Here is a 14,359-nt window from a genome sequence, read left to right on the forward strand (position 1 = left end):
TCACTTTCTGCCATAAGGGTGGTGTCATCTGCATATCTGAGGTTATTGATATTTTTCCTGGCAATATTGATTCCAGCTTGTGGTTCCTCCAGCCCAGCATTTCTCATGATGTACTATGCATATAAGTTAAATGAGCAGGGTTACAATATACAGCCTTGACGTACTCCTTTTCCTATTTGGAACTAGTCTGTTGTTCCATGTCCAGTTTTAACTGTTGCTTCCTGACCTGCATATAGGTTTCTCAAGAGGCAGGTCAGGTGGTCTGGTATTCCCATCTCTTTCAGAGTTTTCCATAGTTAATTGTGATCCACATAGTCAAAGGTTTTGGCATAGTCAGTAAGGCAGAAATAGATGTTTTTCTGGAACTCTCTGGCTTTTTCCATGATCTAGCGGATGTTGGCAATTTGATGTCTGGTTCCTCTGCCTTTTCTAAAACCAGCTTGAACATCTGGAAGTTCATGGTTCACGTATTGCTGAAGCCTGGCTTGGAGAATTTTGAGCATTACTTTCCTAGCATGTGAGATGAGTGCAGTTGTGTGGTAGTTTGAGCATTCTTTGCCATTGCCTTTCTTTGGGATTGGAATGAAAACTTACCTTTCCACTCACCTGTTAAAAGATTATTGATATTGTTGGATTAATATCTGTTACATTTTTTACCATTTTCTATTCACTGTTCTTGTTCTTTCTTTTCTCACTCTCTTTTTCTTTTTCCTCTGATTTTAATTGAACATTTAATACAAGTTCATTTTCTTTCATCTCTTAGCATAGGTTACACTTCTTTTTACTTTTTTTAGCGGTTGCTGTAAAGTTTGCAATGTACGTTTGCAACTGATGCAAGTACACTTTCAAATAACACTGTACTGATTCATGCAGTGCAGGCGTCTCACATTATTCACAGTTTCTTGCTCTTATCCCTTATAACGTTGTCATTCATAAACTGTAAGTACCAACACATTGTTGCTGTATTATTTTGAACAAATCATTACGTTAGATCAATTAAGGATAAGAAAAATGAAATAAACCAAAGATGTTATTTTAAATTCTTTTATTCCTTTCTAATGTGCTTCTTTTTTTCTGTGTCGATATGAGCTTATGAACTATGTCGTTTTCCTTCTTTCTGAAAGACTTATTACCAGTTTGTGGCTCTGATTTTATTATTTAAAACTTGCTGTTTTGGATTGGACAAAGGATGTCTTTTATCTTTGCCACCTCCTCAAGAACACACAAGAGATGTTTCCTTTTCCAGTGTTTGTATTAATCTCAAATTAAGAATAATGTATTTTATTTATAGGGAGTAATTAAGTAGGCTAGTAAGCAAAACTCATTTTGGCTCCATAGTGGTAATTCCTCCCTGTCCAGTTTTACTAGTTATTGATGTAAAGATTTGATTGTTTTAAAGATATTTACCTTTATTTTGGGGGGCTCCAAAATCACTGCAGATAGTGATTACAGCCATGAAATTAAAAGACGCTTACTCCTTAGAAGGAACGTTATGACTAACCTAGACAGCATATTAAAAAGCAGAGACATTACTTGGTTAACAAAGGTCCATCTAGTCAAGGCTATGGTTTTTCCAGTAGTCATATATGGATGTGAGAGTTGGACTATCAAGAAAGCTGAGTGCCGAAGAATTGATGCTATGAACTGTGGTGTTGGAGAAGACTCTTTTGAGGGTCCCTTGGACTGCAAGGAGATCCAACCAGTCCATCCTAAAGGAGATCAGTCCTAGGTGTTCATTGGAAGGACTGATGCTAAAGCTGAAACTCCAATACTTTGGCCACCTCATGCAAAGAGTTGACTCATTAGAAAGGACTCTGATGCTGGGAGGGATTGGGGGCAGGAGAAAAGGGGATGACAGAGGGTAAGATGGTTTGATGGTATCACTGACTCAATGAACATGGGTTTGGGTAGATTCCGGCTGTTGGTGATGGATAGGGAGGCCTGGCATGCTGTGGTTCATGGGGTCGCAAAGAGTCGGACATGACTGAGTGACTAAACTGAATTGAACCTTCAAAATTTAAAAATTTGGTTAATCTGAATTTTTCAGATATAAGTAGAGTTGCTTAATTATGCAGGGAATAATGAGTGATACAAAAATAAGTCAATATTGTGTGTGTCCTCAGCATATAGTCCAGTTGGAGGAATAAGAACTGTATATAAATAAATGTAATATAATTCAAAATGTAATAAGTACAATTGAAGAGTTTATAGAAGCAGAAAAAAAGGGATGAAGGTGACAGCTGAGTTAGGGGAGCACAGAGAAGAATTGTGAAGAAGATGATATTTGGGTGTACTTTGAGGATGACTGTAGTTTTCACAGAATGAGGCAGAATTTTCTGTTGGAAACAGAATACTGTAAATATAAAATGTGGAAGTAAGAAAGCCCAGGGCTAATTTTAAGAGCAGAAACCTATTTGACTTAGTTTGTGGAAGTTACAGAAGTCTGGGTTAGTAACTGAGGTCTGTCTCTAGATGACTTTTGTTTGACCTGCATAGGTAGAAAAAGTTTTTCACAGATTTGAATGTTTTTAGTTTGATGTTGATCCTGCCCCTTCTTGTTATCATATGCCTTATCTGACCTTTCGCACACATATGGTACCAGCATGGGCCTGGAACCATTTGAGTAGGTAACCTTGTAGGTGCAGAGAGTAAGAGGGCCAAGATTAGAAAGCTGGAATGGTTGGTTGGGACAGGATTATGAAGGACATTGAATGTCATTTTAAGATATTTGTATTTTATTCCATGATTGTTATAGAGCTAATAAATGTTCTTGAGAAGGAGGGTGATGATTAGAACTTGACTGTAAGAGTATTCTTCTTCGATGGCATAATGGTACTGTAAAGGATGAATTAGAGTTGGAAGAGGTTGATAGAAATATTTTAGAAATTATGAAGGCTTTGGACTAAAGTAATGATGGCTAAAACTGAGCAGATTATGGGAGAATGAAGAAAACTTGGTAAATATTTCTGTGTGGGAGAGTAAAATAATTTAAAATACTTTTAATGTGTAAGAGTATATCAGAGATGGTCAAGATGTTAACTTTTTGGTGTAAACCAGATACAATTTTAGGAGAACATAGGGCATGGAAATGTTGACTTGTTTCCATCAAAATACTGGAATGTTTCTGTAAAACATACTGGTGTGACCATAATTCTGAAAGCTGACTTGGGCCAGTTCATCATACTACTGTTTTGCTTCAAACAGTTGAGTTTCCATAATAGAGTTCAGTAAGATTCTCTGGTACCTGAAATACGCCTGCCCTTGTAAAATCTTTTTACTAGTTTTCGTACCAGAATGGAAATTCAGAAAGGTATACCCTTTGAAATTAATTTTGATAGTCTCACTGTATTCCCTTACCTGATCAAACAGTAAAGATTTATAATGACTTAAATGTTAATTTTAGTTGTCATTGACAGTTTACCTTCCCCCTTTCCCTCTCTTTTCCCCCATTTTCTTTGGCTCTGCCTGATGTCTTCTGGGTCTTTCTAGTTTATTCTTTCTCACAGTGAGTCACAGTATTCTGCATTTAATCTGTATGTATATCCCTGTTGTTGAAGGTGAATTTGATCAAGAGGAAAAGATTAATGGAATTCTCCCACGTAGGGTTCCCTGAAACTCCACGTTATGATTCCTTTCAGTCTCTGTGCCTTTAACACCGTTTTTGAGAGTTCCACGACCAGCCTCACTTGAAGGACTCATAGACGTATGAGGACTCCAGTTTATTAGAAAAGATGTGATACGCAGCAGGACCAGCAAGGGACAAAAGGCGTGTCGAGCAGAATCTGGAGGAATCTGAATGTAGGCTTCCAGCATTCTCCCTCCCATAGGGGTGGGCCGAACAGAACATGGTTCCTCCAGCACTGTAACACGTATACAGTGCTTCTGGCCAGGGACGCCTGCTTTAAGATTCTAAATCCAGGATTTTTGTTAGGGACTAGTCATGTAGACATAAAACTAAGACTGTAAAGCTATACTGAAACTTGCAGAAGGAAAGCATTGCCATAATCACATAATTTATTAACAATCTAGGCAGGCTGGTACTATGTCCCAAGTGGGTAAAAAGAGCCTTAATCCACCTAAATAACATTGCAGAAGCCAAGTTGCTAGGTACCCAAAGGCCAGTCTTACACATAGGACTTTCTAAAGATTTCCGCAACAAGTCTGCTGAATTTAACCCAGTTGCAGAATTCCCTTGCCACTTTCCCAGTTCCAGGCTGCCGTATTGCCATTCCAACTTTGTGAATTTTTGATTCACCTGAATACCATTTTAACTCCTTTATAGTTTAGGTTTGTACTAGGTCTTAAGATTCTTCTTTCCTTTCTGATTTGGCCTCAGTCAAGGTCTTCAACTATTTAAAATGATCAGAGAAAAAGTAAGGTATGCTCTTATGTAGTTACTCTTTAACAGGGTGGAATGACTTGTCTATGGGCATAGAAAACAGCCTGAGATTTTCCACCCCCATCCAGCTTAAATGACAGCCACAAGAGCAGTGCAATTTTCACATGTATTCTTACTCTTTGACTTTCATACTCCTGGTCGTGTATTTCTGCATATATCTTGTTTTTTTAAATTGTCATTTATTGAGATTTTAGAGCAAATGTATGTTTTCTTTGTATATTGCTCAGTTTCTCTTTTTCATGAACATAGAAGATTCCTTTGGATTAGTACCTGTATATCAGGAAGAGAGCATTTTTTAGAATTACAGAGCATGGAGTATCTCTCATTTTTGATTGTAATGGAACAGTTTTTGTTTCTGTGACCATGAAAAGGATGAGCAAGAGGTACCATAAGACATTTGAGAAGATTGGAATATATTTTATTTTTATCAGAGTAGACTTTTAGTATTTATCTACATATGTTTTGTCCTCTCTTTTTTCCTCCTATGAATATTTTCTATCTAAAAGAGGAGAGGAGAATAAATTATATAGCGCTATTGTGGCAACAGCTTCAGCATCTTAGAGATAAGAATAGCTTTTCTTTTGACTGGCTTAGTTATGATTTTTTAAAAATTCTCACCTGAGAAGCTCTAGACTGCTTCTAAAATCTTTGGAAAGTTGGAAGGATTTGTATAGAAAAGAAAATTCTCATGTTCATCAATGTTGTTCAGAGGAGAAATGTTCAAATAAATGCCATGGAAAGAATAATCAAATAACTATTTGTATACAGTATTTGATCTAGTTTAAAATGTCATCACTTTTAAGATTTCAGTTATTTATATGCCGCTAATTTCGTGAAAACTGCCATTTAAATGATCTTCTTATCACTTAGAATATTCATATTAGAATTCATATTTTTCTTCTGATAAGGACTTTAAAATCTACGCTTACCAAGTTTCAGATGTTCATATAGTATTATTAACTATACCATTAACTATAGAACTGTGTTAGCTACAGAATTCACATTTTTATGTTAGAATATTTACATTAGAATTTAGACTTTTTTGTACTCTGTACCAGTAAAAGCATTGGTGATATAGAGTGATATTGTTTGTTTTTAAGGAGAGTGCTTCACTATTGGTTCTGTGATTTCAGTTTTTTGTTTGTTACACATCTTGGATACAGAAATTTTCCACAGCATGGATTAAGGCATAGGACAGAAAAAGAAGGGCTAAAACTTTCATCTGTATTACTGACGTGCTCGTAGGTATTTTGTAAGGTGGGTTTTATTAACTTTGTTTTTATGGATGACAGATGATAGTTTAAGTAACCTGCTGCAGGTAGCAGAGATGGATTTTCTTTCTTTTTTTGACAGTTTTATTGAAGCTTGAAGTATGAATTTATATCCTATAAAATTTTTGATGAGTTTATAGATTTGTGCAGACATTTTCACAATCTAGTTTTTTTAAAAAGAATATTTTGTTTATTTTTATTTATTTATTTGGCTGGACTGGATCTTAGTTATAGCATGTAGGATCTTTAGCTGCAGCATATGGGATCTAGTTTTTTAACCAGGGATCAAACCTGGGCTCCCTGCATTGGGCACATGGAGTCTTAGCCCCTAGACCACTAGGGAAGTCCCTCACAATCTAGTTTTAACATTTTTATCACCCAAAAAAGAGACCTTGTGTTCATTTGAGGACAATTTCTGCTTCTATTCTCAACCTCAGGTACCCATTACCTTCTTTCTCTGTAGATTTGTATTTTTTGGAAATTTTAAATAAATAGAATCATACAATATGTAGTCCTTTGTGTCGGTCCTTTTTCACTTAGCATACTGTTCTTGAGATTCATCCACGTTGCATTGTGTATTAACGGTTCATTCATTTTTTATTGCCAAGTGGATATTCCATTGTATGACTGTGCCCCATTTTGTTTAACCATTCACCAGTTGATGGGCATTTGGATCATCTTCATTTTTGGCTGTTAGGAATAATGTTATAAACATTCTTGTACAAGTCTTTATATGAATATATGTTTTCATTTCTCTTGAATAGGTACTTGTGAATGGAATTGCTGAGTCATATGATAAGTCTGTGTTTTTCATAGTGATGGGACCATTTTATATTCTAGGGTACAAAGCATGAGGGTTCTGTTTCTCCATATTCTGGCCAATACCTGGTATTGTCAGTCTTTACATTACAACCCTTCTGACAGATGTGTAGTGTAAGCTGACTGTGGTGTTAGTTTGCCATCTCCCCAGGGACTTGTGAAGTTGAGCAACTTTTCATATGATAGTCATTTGTGTATCTTCTTTTGTGAAATGTCTGTTCATATATTTTGCCCTAATTTTAATTTGATAATTTATCTTTTTACTTAGTTATGAGAGATTTTTGTATTCTGGACATAAGTTTTTTATTGATATGCCAAGATTTCTTCCCATGGTATATCTTATCTGTTTGTTTTCTTAATGGTGTTTATTGAAGAGCAAATGTTCTTGATGGATTCAATTTCTTTATTTCTTTTTTTTTCTTGTATGGATTCCACTTTTGATATCAAGAAATCTTTGCCTAATCTAGGGTTACATAGGTTTTCTCTTCTTGAACATGGTCAGCAAACACACCCTGCAGACCATATCTAGCTGACAGCTTGTTACTGTAATGTTTTATCAGAGCATAGACACACCCATTCATTTACCTATTGACTATGGCTGCTTTCTCTTTACTGTAGCAGTTGAGAAGTTGCTAAAAAGATTGTATAGCCCAGAAAACCTAGTATGGCCCATTTCAAAAGATGTTTGCTGAACCCTGTTCTCTTAAGCGTTACAATTTTAGCTTATAATATAGTTGTGTCTGTGATCCAATTTGTGTATGGTACGAGGTAAAGGTCTGACTTCACTTTTTGTCCTATGGATTATGCAATTATCCCAGTACTATCTGTTGAAAAGACTATCCTGTAGGTAATGAGTCATTGTCTTTTTGCTGCTTTCACAATTTTCTCTTTGTCTTTGGTTTTCGTCAGTTCGTTGTGCTGTATCTAGGTTGGAAATCTTTTTATACTTACCTGCTTTGGGTTGTTGAGTGTTTTTGATCTCTAGATAAATGTTTCATGAAACTTGGAAAGTTTTCAGCCATTATTTTTTCTGACTTTTTTCCTGTAACTTTTGTGGGACTCTCATTGTGTGCATCCTATTGTATTTGATGTTGTGAACACGTCTCCACTGCTCTATTCATTTTTCTTCAGTCTTTTTTTTCCTCTGTTCTTCAGATTGGATAACTTATTTTGTCTTTAATTTTACTGATTCTTTATGTAATATTGATTCTCCTCTTCAGACCATATAGTGAATTTTTCATTTCAGTTATACTTTTCAACTCTAAAATTTCCCTTTGGTTCTTTTTAATGGTTTACGTTTCTTTGTTGATATTTGCTGTAGTCATTGTATATATGTATACGTTAAACTTTTTAAAGCATAGTTTCCTTTATTTCTTTTAACATATTTATAATAACTTTAGGGGCTTCCCAGGTGATGCTCGTGGTAAAGAATCTGCCTGCCAGTGTAGTAGATGCGGGTTCAGTTCCTGGGTCAGGAAGATCCCCTGGAGTAGGAAAAGATACCCTACTCCAGTATTCTTGCCTGGAAAATTCCATGGACAGAGAAGCCTGGTGGGCGACAGTCCATGGGGCTGCAAAGAGTCGGACACGACTGAGTGAGCACATAATAACTTTAAAATCTGTCTGCTGACTCTAATATCCAATTCCACTTGAATACAGCTTCTGCTAGCTCTCTCCTTGCTCCCAAGAATGGTTACAGTTTCCTTGTTCTTTGGCTCTGAATTTTTTTTTTTCTTTGAAACTGAACGTTTACATAGTACAGTATATTATAGCAACTTTATTGTAATTTTATCAATTTTTTTCTTCCGATGATAGTGGTGATGGTTTCATTCATGCATGCATTTATTTTTGGCTGTCCTGGGTCTTCCTTGCTCTATTAGTTGCAGCAGACAGGGGCTGCTGTTTGTTGTGGTGCATGGGCTTCTCACTGCAGTGGTTTCTCTTGTGGAGCATAGGCTCTAGGGTTTGCAGGCTTCAGTAGTTGCAGCTCCCAGGCTGCTGGGCACGGGCTCAGTAGTTGTGGCACACAAACTTAGTTGCTCTGAGGCATGTGGGATCTTCCTGGACCAGCTTTTGAACCTCCTGCATTGACAGGTGGATTCTTTACCACTGAGCTTCCAGGGAAGCCCTCATTTTTTCAAAAAGGTGCCTTTCATAGACTCTGTCTGCAGAATCTTTGTTCCAGTGTTTGGCTATTGATGCATCTCCTCAGCTTTTAAAACATTCTTACTTGTTTTTGCCTCGGCTTTCTAGAGTTCTCCCTGGTGTCTGCACTGCTTGGTGCTAGCTACTGTTTGTTTGGAAGTTGTGTTTAAATGCCTTGGGCCTATATAGCTTTCACCGTGTGCTGGTGGGTTGTGAGTGTTTTGGGGAGAACATTAGAAGTTTTCAAATTTGCCTCTTTTTCTTTCTCTTGGGTCTTCTCTGGTCTCCCAGTGCTTGTGTGCATCCCTTGTTTCCAGGCAGCCAGGGATGTGTAAGAGCTTATTGTCCCTCAGGTCTCCACTTGCCTTTGTGCTTGCTCTCATCCTCCCGGTTCCCTGGCATTTGGGTGGAGCTTCAGCCTTCTGGACCTCCCCTGCATACATGTGCTGCCTCCTGTTCAGCCAGGGCATCTTCTCAGAATTTGTGAATTTATCCTGTCCCTCCCTATATGGCTCTTTCCTTCCTAAGACCTCCCTATTAGATTTCTAGGTAGTCCTCAGGTTTGTGGCTTGGCTCAAATGGTGTGGTCATTTCAGACTACAAAAGTGGCAGGATTTTCTGTTTCCTGTTGGGTGTGGGTATTCTGCTCTCTGCCCCAAGCCAAAGTCAGCCTCCTTCAACAGCAAAGCTGTTGGTTTTTCATGGCCAGCCTCACCTTGCATTTACCATAATGTTGAAGGAGGGAGGATTGAGGCAATTCCTGGTAAGGTGCCAGGCTTGCACTGTTCTTCTCAAAAACGTTATTTTTCAGGAATTAACTCTTCTCATTGTATTTTTTGGCCTTTGCTTGATTTTCAGAGCACAAAATGGTTGTTTTTTGGACAGTTTTATTCAGTTTTATAATTGTTCTTTGAGGGCAAGATTTTATACTCTTTCGCTAGGGAAGACCAGCTTCACAACTTGGATTCTGGACTTTTTATAGGAATGTCACATTTCAAAGCCAAATGCTCTCTTCTTTGATTTATGCTTTGTGGGGATAGAGAACAGTAGTAACAATAATTTTTTAAAAAGCGAAATGGCAAAGAGGTAGATGGATGAATCTTAATTCAAAGGTTGGATTTCTCAGTAGTATGAGACTTTTACCCCTGTTATAGATAGCTCAAACTGAGGTTAACTGAGTGGTTTGGTGGCTCTTAGAGAGTAGACTTGTGATGCTTCTTCAGAGTAAATTAACACTGACAAAGTACTTTTCTTACAGTATTCCTCACTTTTAAACAGTTTTATGAATTAGATATTGTAATTATGATCATTTTACAAATAAGATAAATTTTTAGGTTAGTAACTTACCTTTGCAATCAACATTTGTTTGTATGTGATAGAGATAGTACTTGAACCCATTTCTTCTGACTTCTTGTTTTTTTTATACTCTGCTTCCCTACTGTTTCATTTTAATGATCTTAGTGTTTTTATTTATGTAGGTAGTACTTGAAGTTAGAACAACTCATAACAATCTTCTTGAATTTTTTGCTAGAGTACAGATTCTTTTCTTTCATATGATAATCACTCTTACCTTACTGAAAAGCCCCTATTCATTCACGCAGTTGTGAAGCACAGTGGTAAGAATCATAGAAAGAGATATCCCATGGCAGCTTCCTCTGCCAGCTTCCTGTTTTTTTCTTACTCCATAGATGCAGATTCTGCCCAAGAAGCCCCTGCATTGCAGAGGGACTGGAGATCTGTATGATCTGTTTATTTCGCAATTGACAAGGGTAAGGGGGCCTTTTTGGGGGAGGCGCTTGGGTGCCCTGAATTTAGCTTTATGAAGCTGAGCTAACATTTATTTTGGTAATACTTAAACCTAGTTTTTTTTTTTTTACAGACCCTTTTATAAATTCTGTTTGTCCTATATCAATTAAGTGCCAGATTATCATATTAAAAACCATTTATCATAAGATTTTTTTTTTATCCTGTTCAGAACAAGTCAGACAAGCATGAGTCATGTTTCTACAATGTCAAATCTGGGGTCATTTAGAATATAAATAATATTGGATATATGTAAGTTAAATTTCACTACAATGAAAAAATTTAAAGGTCTGTTTCTATAGCCCGTCACGGTTATTCTTAATTTGCTTTGTTCCTTTTCCATAAATCTTTCAATCTGTAGAGTGAAAAAGGGACTTGTAAATATGCTATAGACATTGTGGATGGGCGTGGTATCTTTTTCTTGCTGCCAGAAATTAATACCTATTTCCTTGAATTCTATGTCCATCCTAGATGCCAGTGAAATTTGAGTTGTATCTTCAGACTGTCCTGTATCTGTTTAATTAGTTTAGGTGTGAGGTGCAGCTGGTGAATCTTTTGGGAGCCAAGATAAGTTTTGTGGGTCTCACTTGGCAGGTTTATAGAGCTAGTGCCAGAAATGGTGGTGTTTACAATCAGAATTAAGTCAAGTAAGGAAAAATTTAATGCTCTTTTAAACTGCAGAAGCATTGGGCAGAGATGATTGTAGCTTTTCTGGGTAGTTGAGAAGATTGATGATAGTGATTTCGTGAGCTTACTTTTATATTTGATGTTATTGTTCGTAGTAAAATAGCTTCGTTTACCAAGCTGCTTTATCTAAAGAACTAGTGTACATTTCTGTAATTTACATAGATATTTTTAATATTCTGTACTTCTCATTTTTAAATGGTTTTCTTTAAATATTAATTTATAGATTTTAAGGATTCAACATTATGTATATTATCCATACCACTGTTAATAAATGTTCCACTTTTTAGTGCCAAGCATTGGAAATCTATTTTTATTATATTTCTTAAATGACTTTTTTTTCCCTTTCTGTTTTCTTTAAGCCATAAGGATGAGTTTACCATTATTCCTGTATTGGTTGGAGCTCTGAGTGAGTCAAAAGAACAGGAATTCGGAAAACTCTTCAGTAAATACCTAGCGGATCCTAGTAATCTCTTTGTGGTTTCTTCTGATTTCTGCCATTGGGGTAAGTTCTAGATTTTAACATTTCATGGTAGAAATTATGTACTTGTGGTTAAAGGTATCTTTTCATTCTAAGCTCTGATCTTCAGTTATTTATCACTTTCCTTGGAAAGTTGCACTTTTAGCAATAATATATAAAGGTGAATGAAAAACTCTTGGTCATTTAAAAAGGATGAGACTGTAACAGGGGATTATGGATACATTTCCAAAGGCGACTGGTATAATTGGATTCACACTGTGAGGGCATCCTTGCTTAGACACTTAGGTAAGTAGGAGTTAAGATCTTTTAACCCCATTTCTAGGTAGAGCTGTGTGATAGACTCTCTGAAGTTAGTTTTTTGGCAGATAAAACAGATGTTCTTTAGAATGAAGAAGAGCACTGTGTGCTATGCCAGTCTTGCTCCACATTTTTTTCTTGTAATTAGTCCTTTCTACTTTCTTTTTTTGCCTTTGGTGCTTAGTTTTTGCCCATAGTTGCCTCCAAAGATTATACCTCCAAAGTATCCTCCAAAGATTGTAACATGTTAGCTATTAGCACTGTGGTCTTCACTGGTTCATAAGGATAAGAACTTCAAAGAGATTTTTGTTATTATTGTGAATTAAAAAAAATAAAGAAGCTTCACAGCGAGTAGATCATAAAGGAAGTGAGATGTTTATGGATGCCTCTTCTGGTTGAATTTTTTTTTCTTGAATTCTTTGGATACAGTTTGTTCTATTTATCCATTACTGTGATAGAATGTTTCTAAATCCTATTTGTTTTAGGACACTTTTTGACTCATTGATTTAATGGTTTAAGGATGCCAATATCTGTTCATTCTTCAGCTGTTTCTTTGATTATGGTGAAAACATAAGGCTCAACACCATAAATTTTAAGCTACATAATGGCCAGAAAAACACCTTTAATGAGCTATAGGGAACCCTGGCCTTTACATGTCTTGTCATTGATTGCCAGAGTTGATTCTACATTTATCAGGCCTAGATAGGCTGGTTTCTTTTTCTCTTACATCATCCTGCACTGTGTGTGGCCTTGAGATTTCAGTTCAAGAGAAACATTCTCCCTAATGGTATAGATAAATATTTTGTTACCACTGATTTCTCAGCTGGGGCTGATTATCCCCGCAGGAGACATTTGGAAAAGCCTGGAGACAGTTCTGGTCCTCATAGCTGGAGTGGGAAGGAGGTGGGGATGCTATTGGCATTTAATGAGTAGAGTCCAGCAAAGCTGTTAGGTAAACATCCTATAATGTGCAGGATTATCTTGCTCACATGTTGATAGTGCTGAGGTTGAAAGCCCTGGTTTAGGGTACACAGGTAGCTCTGTCTGCTACCTCGCCAAATTCCTTAAGAGGCTCTCAGGGTTCTTTAATAACAAATTCTATTTGCTAGTTGGTTTGCTACCTTTGGCAGAAGTTATTTTTTATGGATATAAGTGTATTACTTAGATCTGAAAGGATTCTTTTCTTGGGGATTTTGAAGTTTAGTAATAAAACTGGGAAGTATCATTATTGGGGGGGGAAGCTATTTTTCTTAGTATTATGAATAAAGCATGTTTTAGAAATTTAAAGTTCCTAAAGCATGTGTCCCTTCCTCTTCACTTTTAAGGCTCTTTGAATTGTTTAAAATCACTTCATGATTTAAATAATTCACTTCCCTGATATGATAGTATTCTTCAGGGCCTAGACTCTCCCTCAATGTTGGTATAGTACAACCACAACATAAATCCACTTAAAAGACGAGTAGATGTTTTAATGTTGCTTTTGTGTGAACTCATCCTTTTTTACCTCATTGGTGATTATAAAGCAAATCCTAGTCTGCTACTGTGTTTAAGTAGAATGTTGAGAGAGAAAAACAAATTTGGTTTATATCTATTTAAATCTTCAGAAAATTATTTAGACCATTTAGTCTACTAATTTCTTGAAAATTTTGGCATTTAAATTGCAGGATTGAATTTTCTGGTTATAATTACAAAAAAGAAGTCAAACTTTCCAAAGTCTGGTAAATGTTAGCTATTGGAATTGTCAAGAGACTAAAACATATTTATATTTACATTTAGTGGTTAAGTAATAGAACCTTTCCAAGTGTTTATTTTTTCAGTATAACTGTCACTAATAATGCTCATTAAATGCCTACTTTGCACTTATGGAAAGCACTGTACTAATATTTGTTAGGAAATTTGATGGAGGTTTGAGAGTAAGTGGAAAGAGTTACATGGACACTATTCCAAAATTGGTAGACTCCTTTCTACAATGCAATAGTGACTGCCATTCTTGTAAAGTAAGCTTTATTTTCTCCTTTACATGCCTATTGAGATAATATAAACCATTGGCTAGTTATGGGTTAAATTGTGTTTACTTACAGAAATTAAATTTCATATTTTTCAAATTCATGCTCTAGTGGCACTGGTCCTCTTTCCTATGTGAATGAACAGTAATTTCCATCTCAAAAATATAGCCTTTTCTCATGACTACAGTACTTAGTTTCTTCTTCTTGTTTTAATGATACTGTGCGGATTGATTTTATCATGCTTAAGTAATGATAACACTGAATTCAGAATCATTTCACAGGAAAGATTAATTTTCTCAAGTACTCAGAGATCTTAAAAGTTTCATTGAGTTAGGCTCTTAACACACTTCACATTTCTGAATAGCTTGTTTTTTTTTTTTTTAAGAGAATTCACTTGATTATGGTACAGTTGACCAATTGCTCAGATATATACAGTGGGATTTTTTGTTGTTGT

At 36.1% G+C, this 14,359-nt stretch overlaps 1 protein-coding gene across 4 annotated transcripts in view; it reads left to right on the top strand.

The window, feature by feature from the left end:
* MEMO1 (mediator of cell motility 1) overlaps positions 1-14,359 on the top strand; it is a 111,328-nt gene that overhangs the window by 79,494 nt on the left and 17,475 nt on the right. For all 4 annotated transcript variants that reach the window (XR_011255753.1, XM_069583627.1, XM_069583626.1 and 1 more), the window contains one exon: positions 11,484-11,626. Coding sequence is in view for 3 of the 4 variants with exons in the window: in XM_069583627.1 (XP_069439728.1) it covers positions 11,484-11,626 (143 nt within the window). In the remaining variant the exon portion in view is untranslated. The remainder of the gene's footprint in view (positions 1-11,483; positions 11,627-14,359) is intronic.

The sequence above is a fragment of the Ovis canadensis genome, chromosome 3 (genome assembly GCF_042477335.2).
Source record: "Ovis canadensis isolate MfBH-ARS-UI-01 breed Bighorn chromosome 3, ARS-UI_OviCan_v2, whole genome shotgun sequence".
Taxonomy (NCBI): domain Eukaryota; kingdom Metazoa; phylum Chordata; class Mammalia; order Artiodactyla; family Bovidae; genus Ovis; species Ovis canadensis.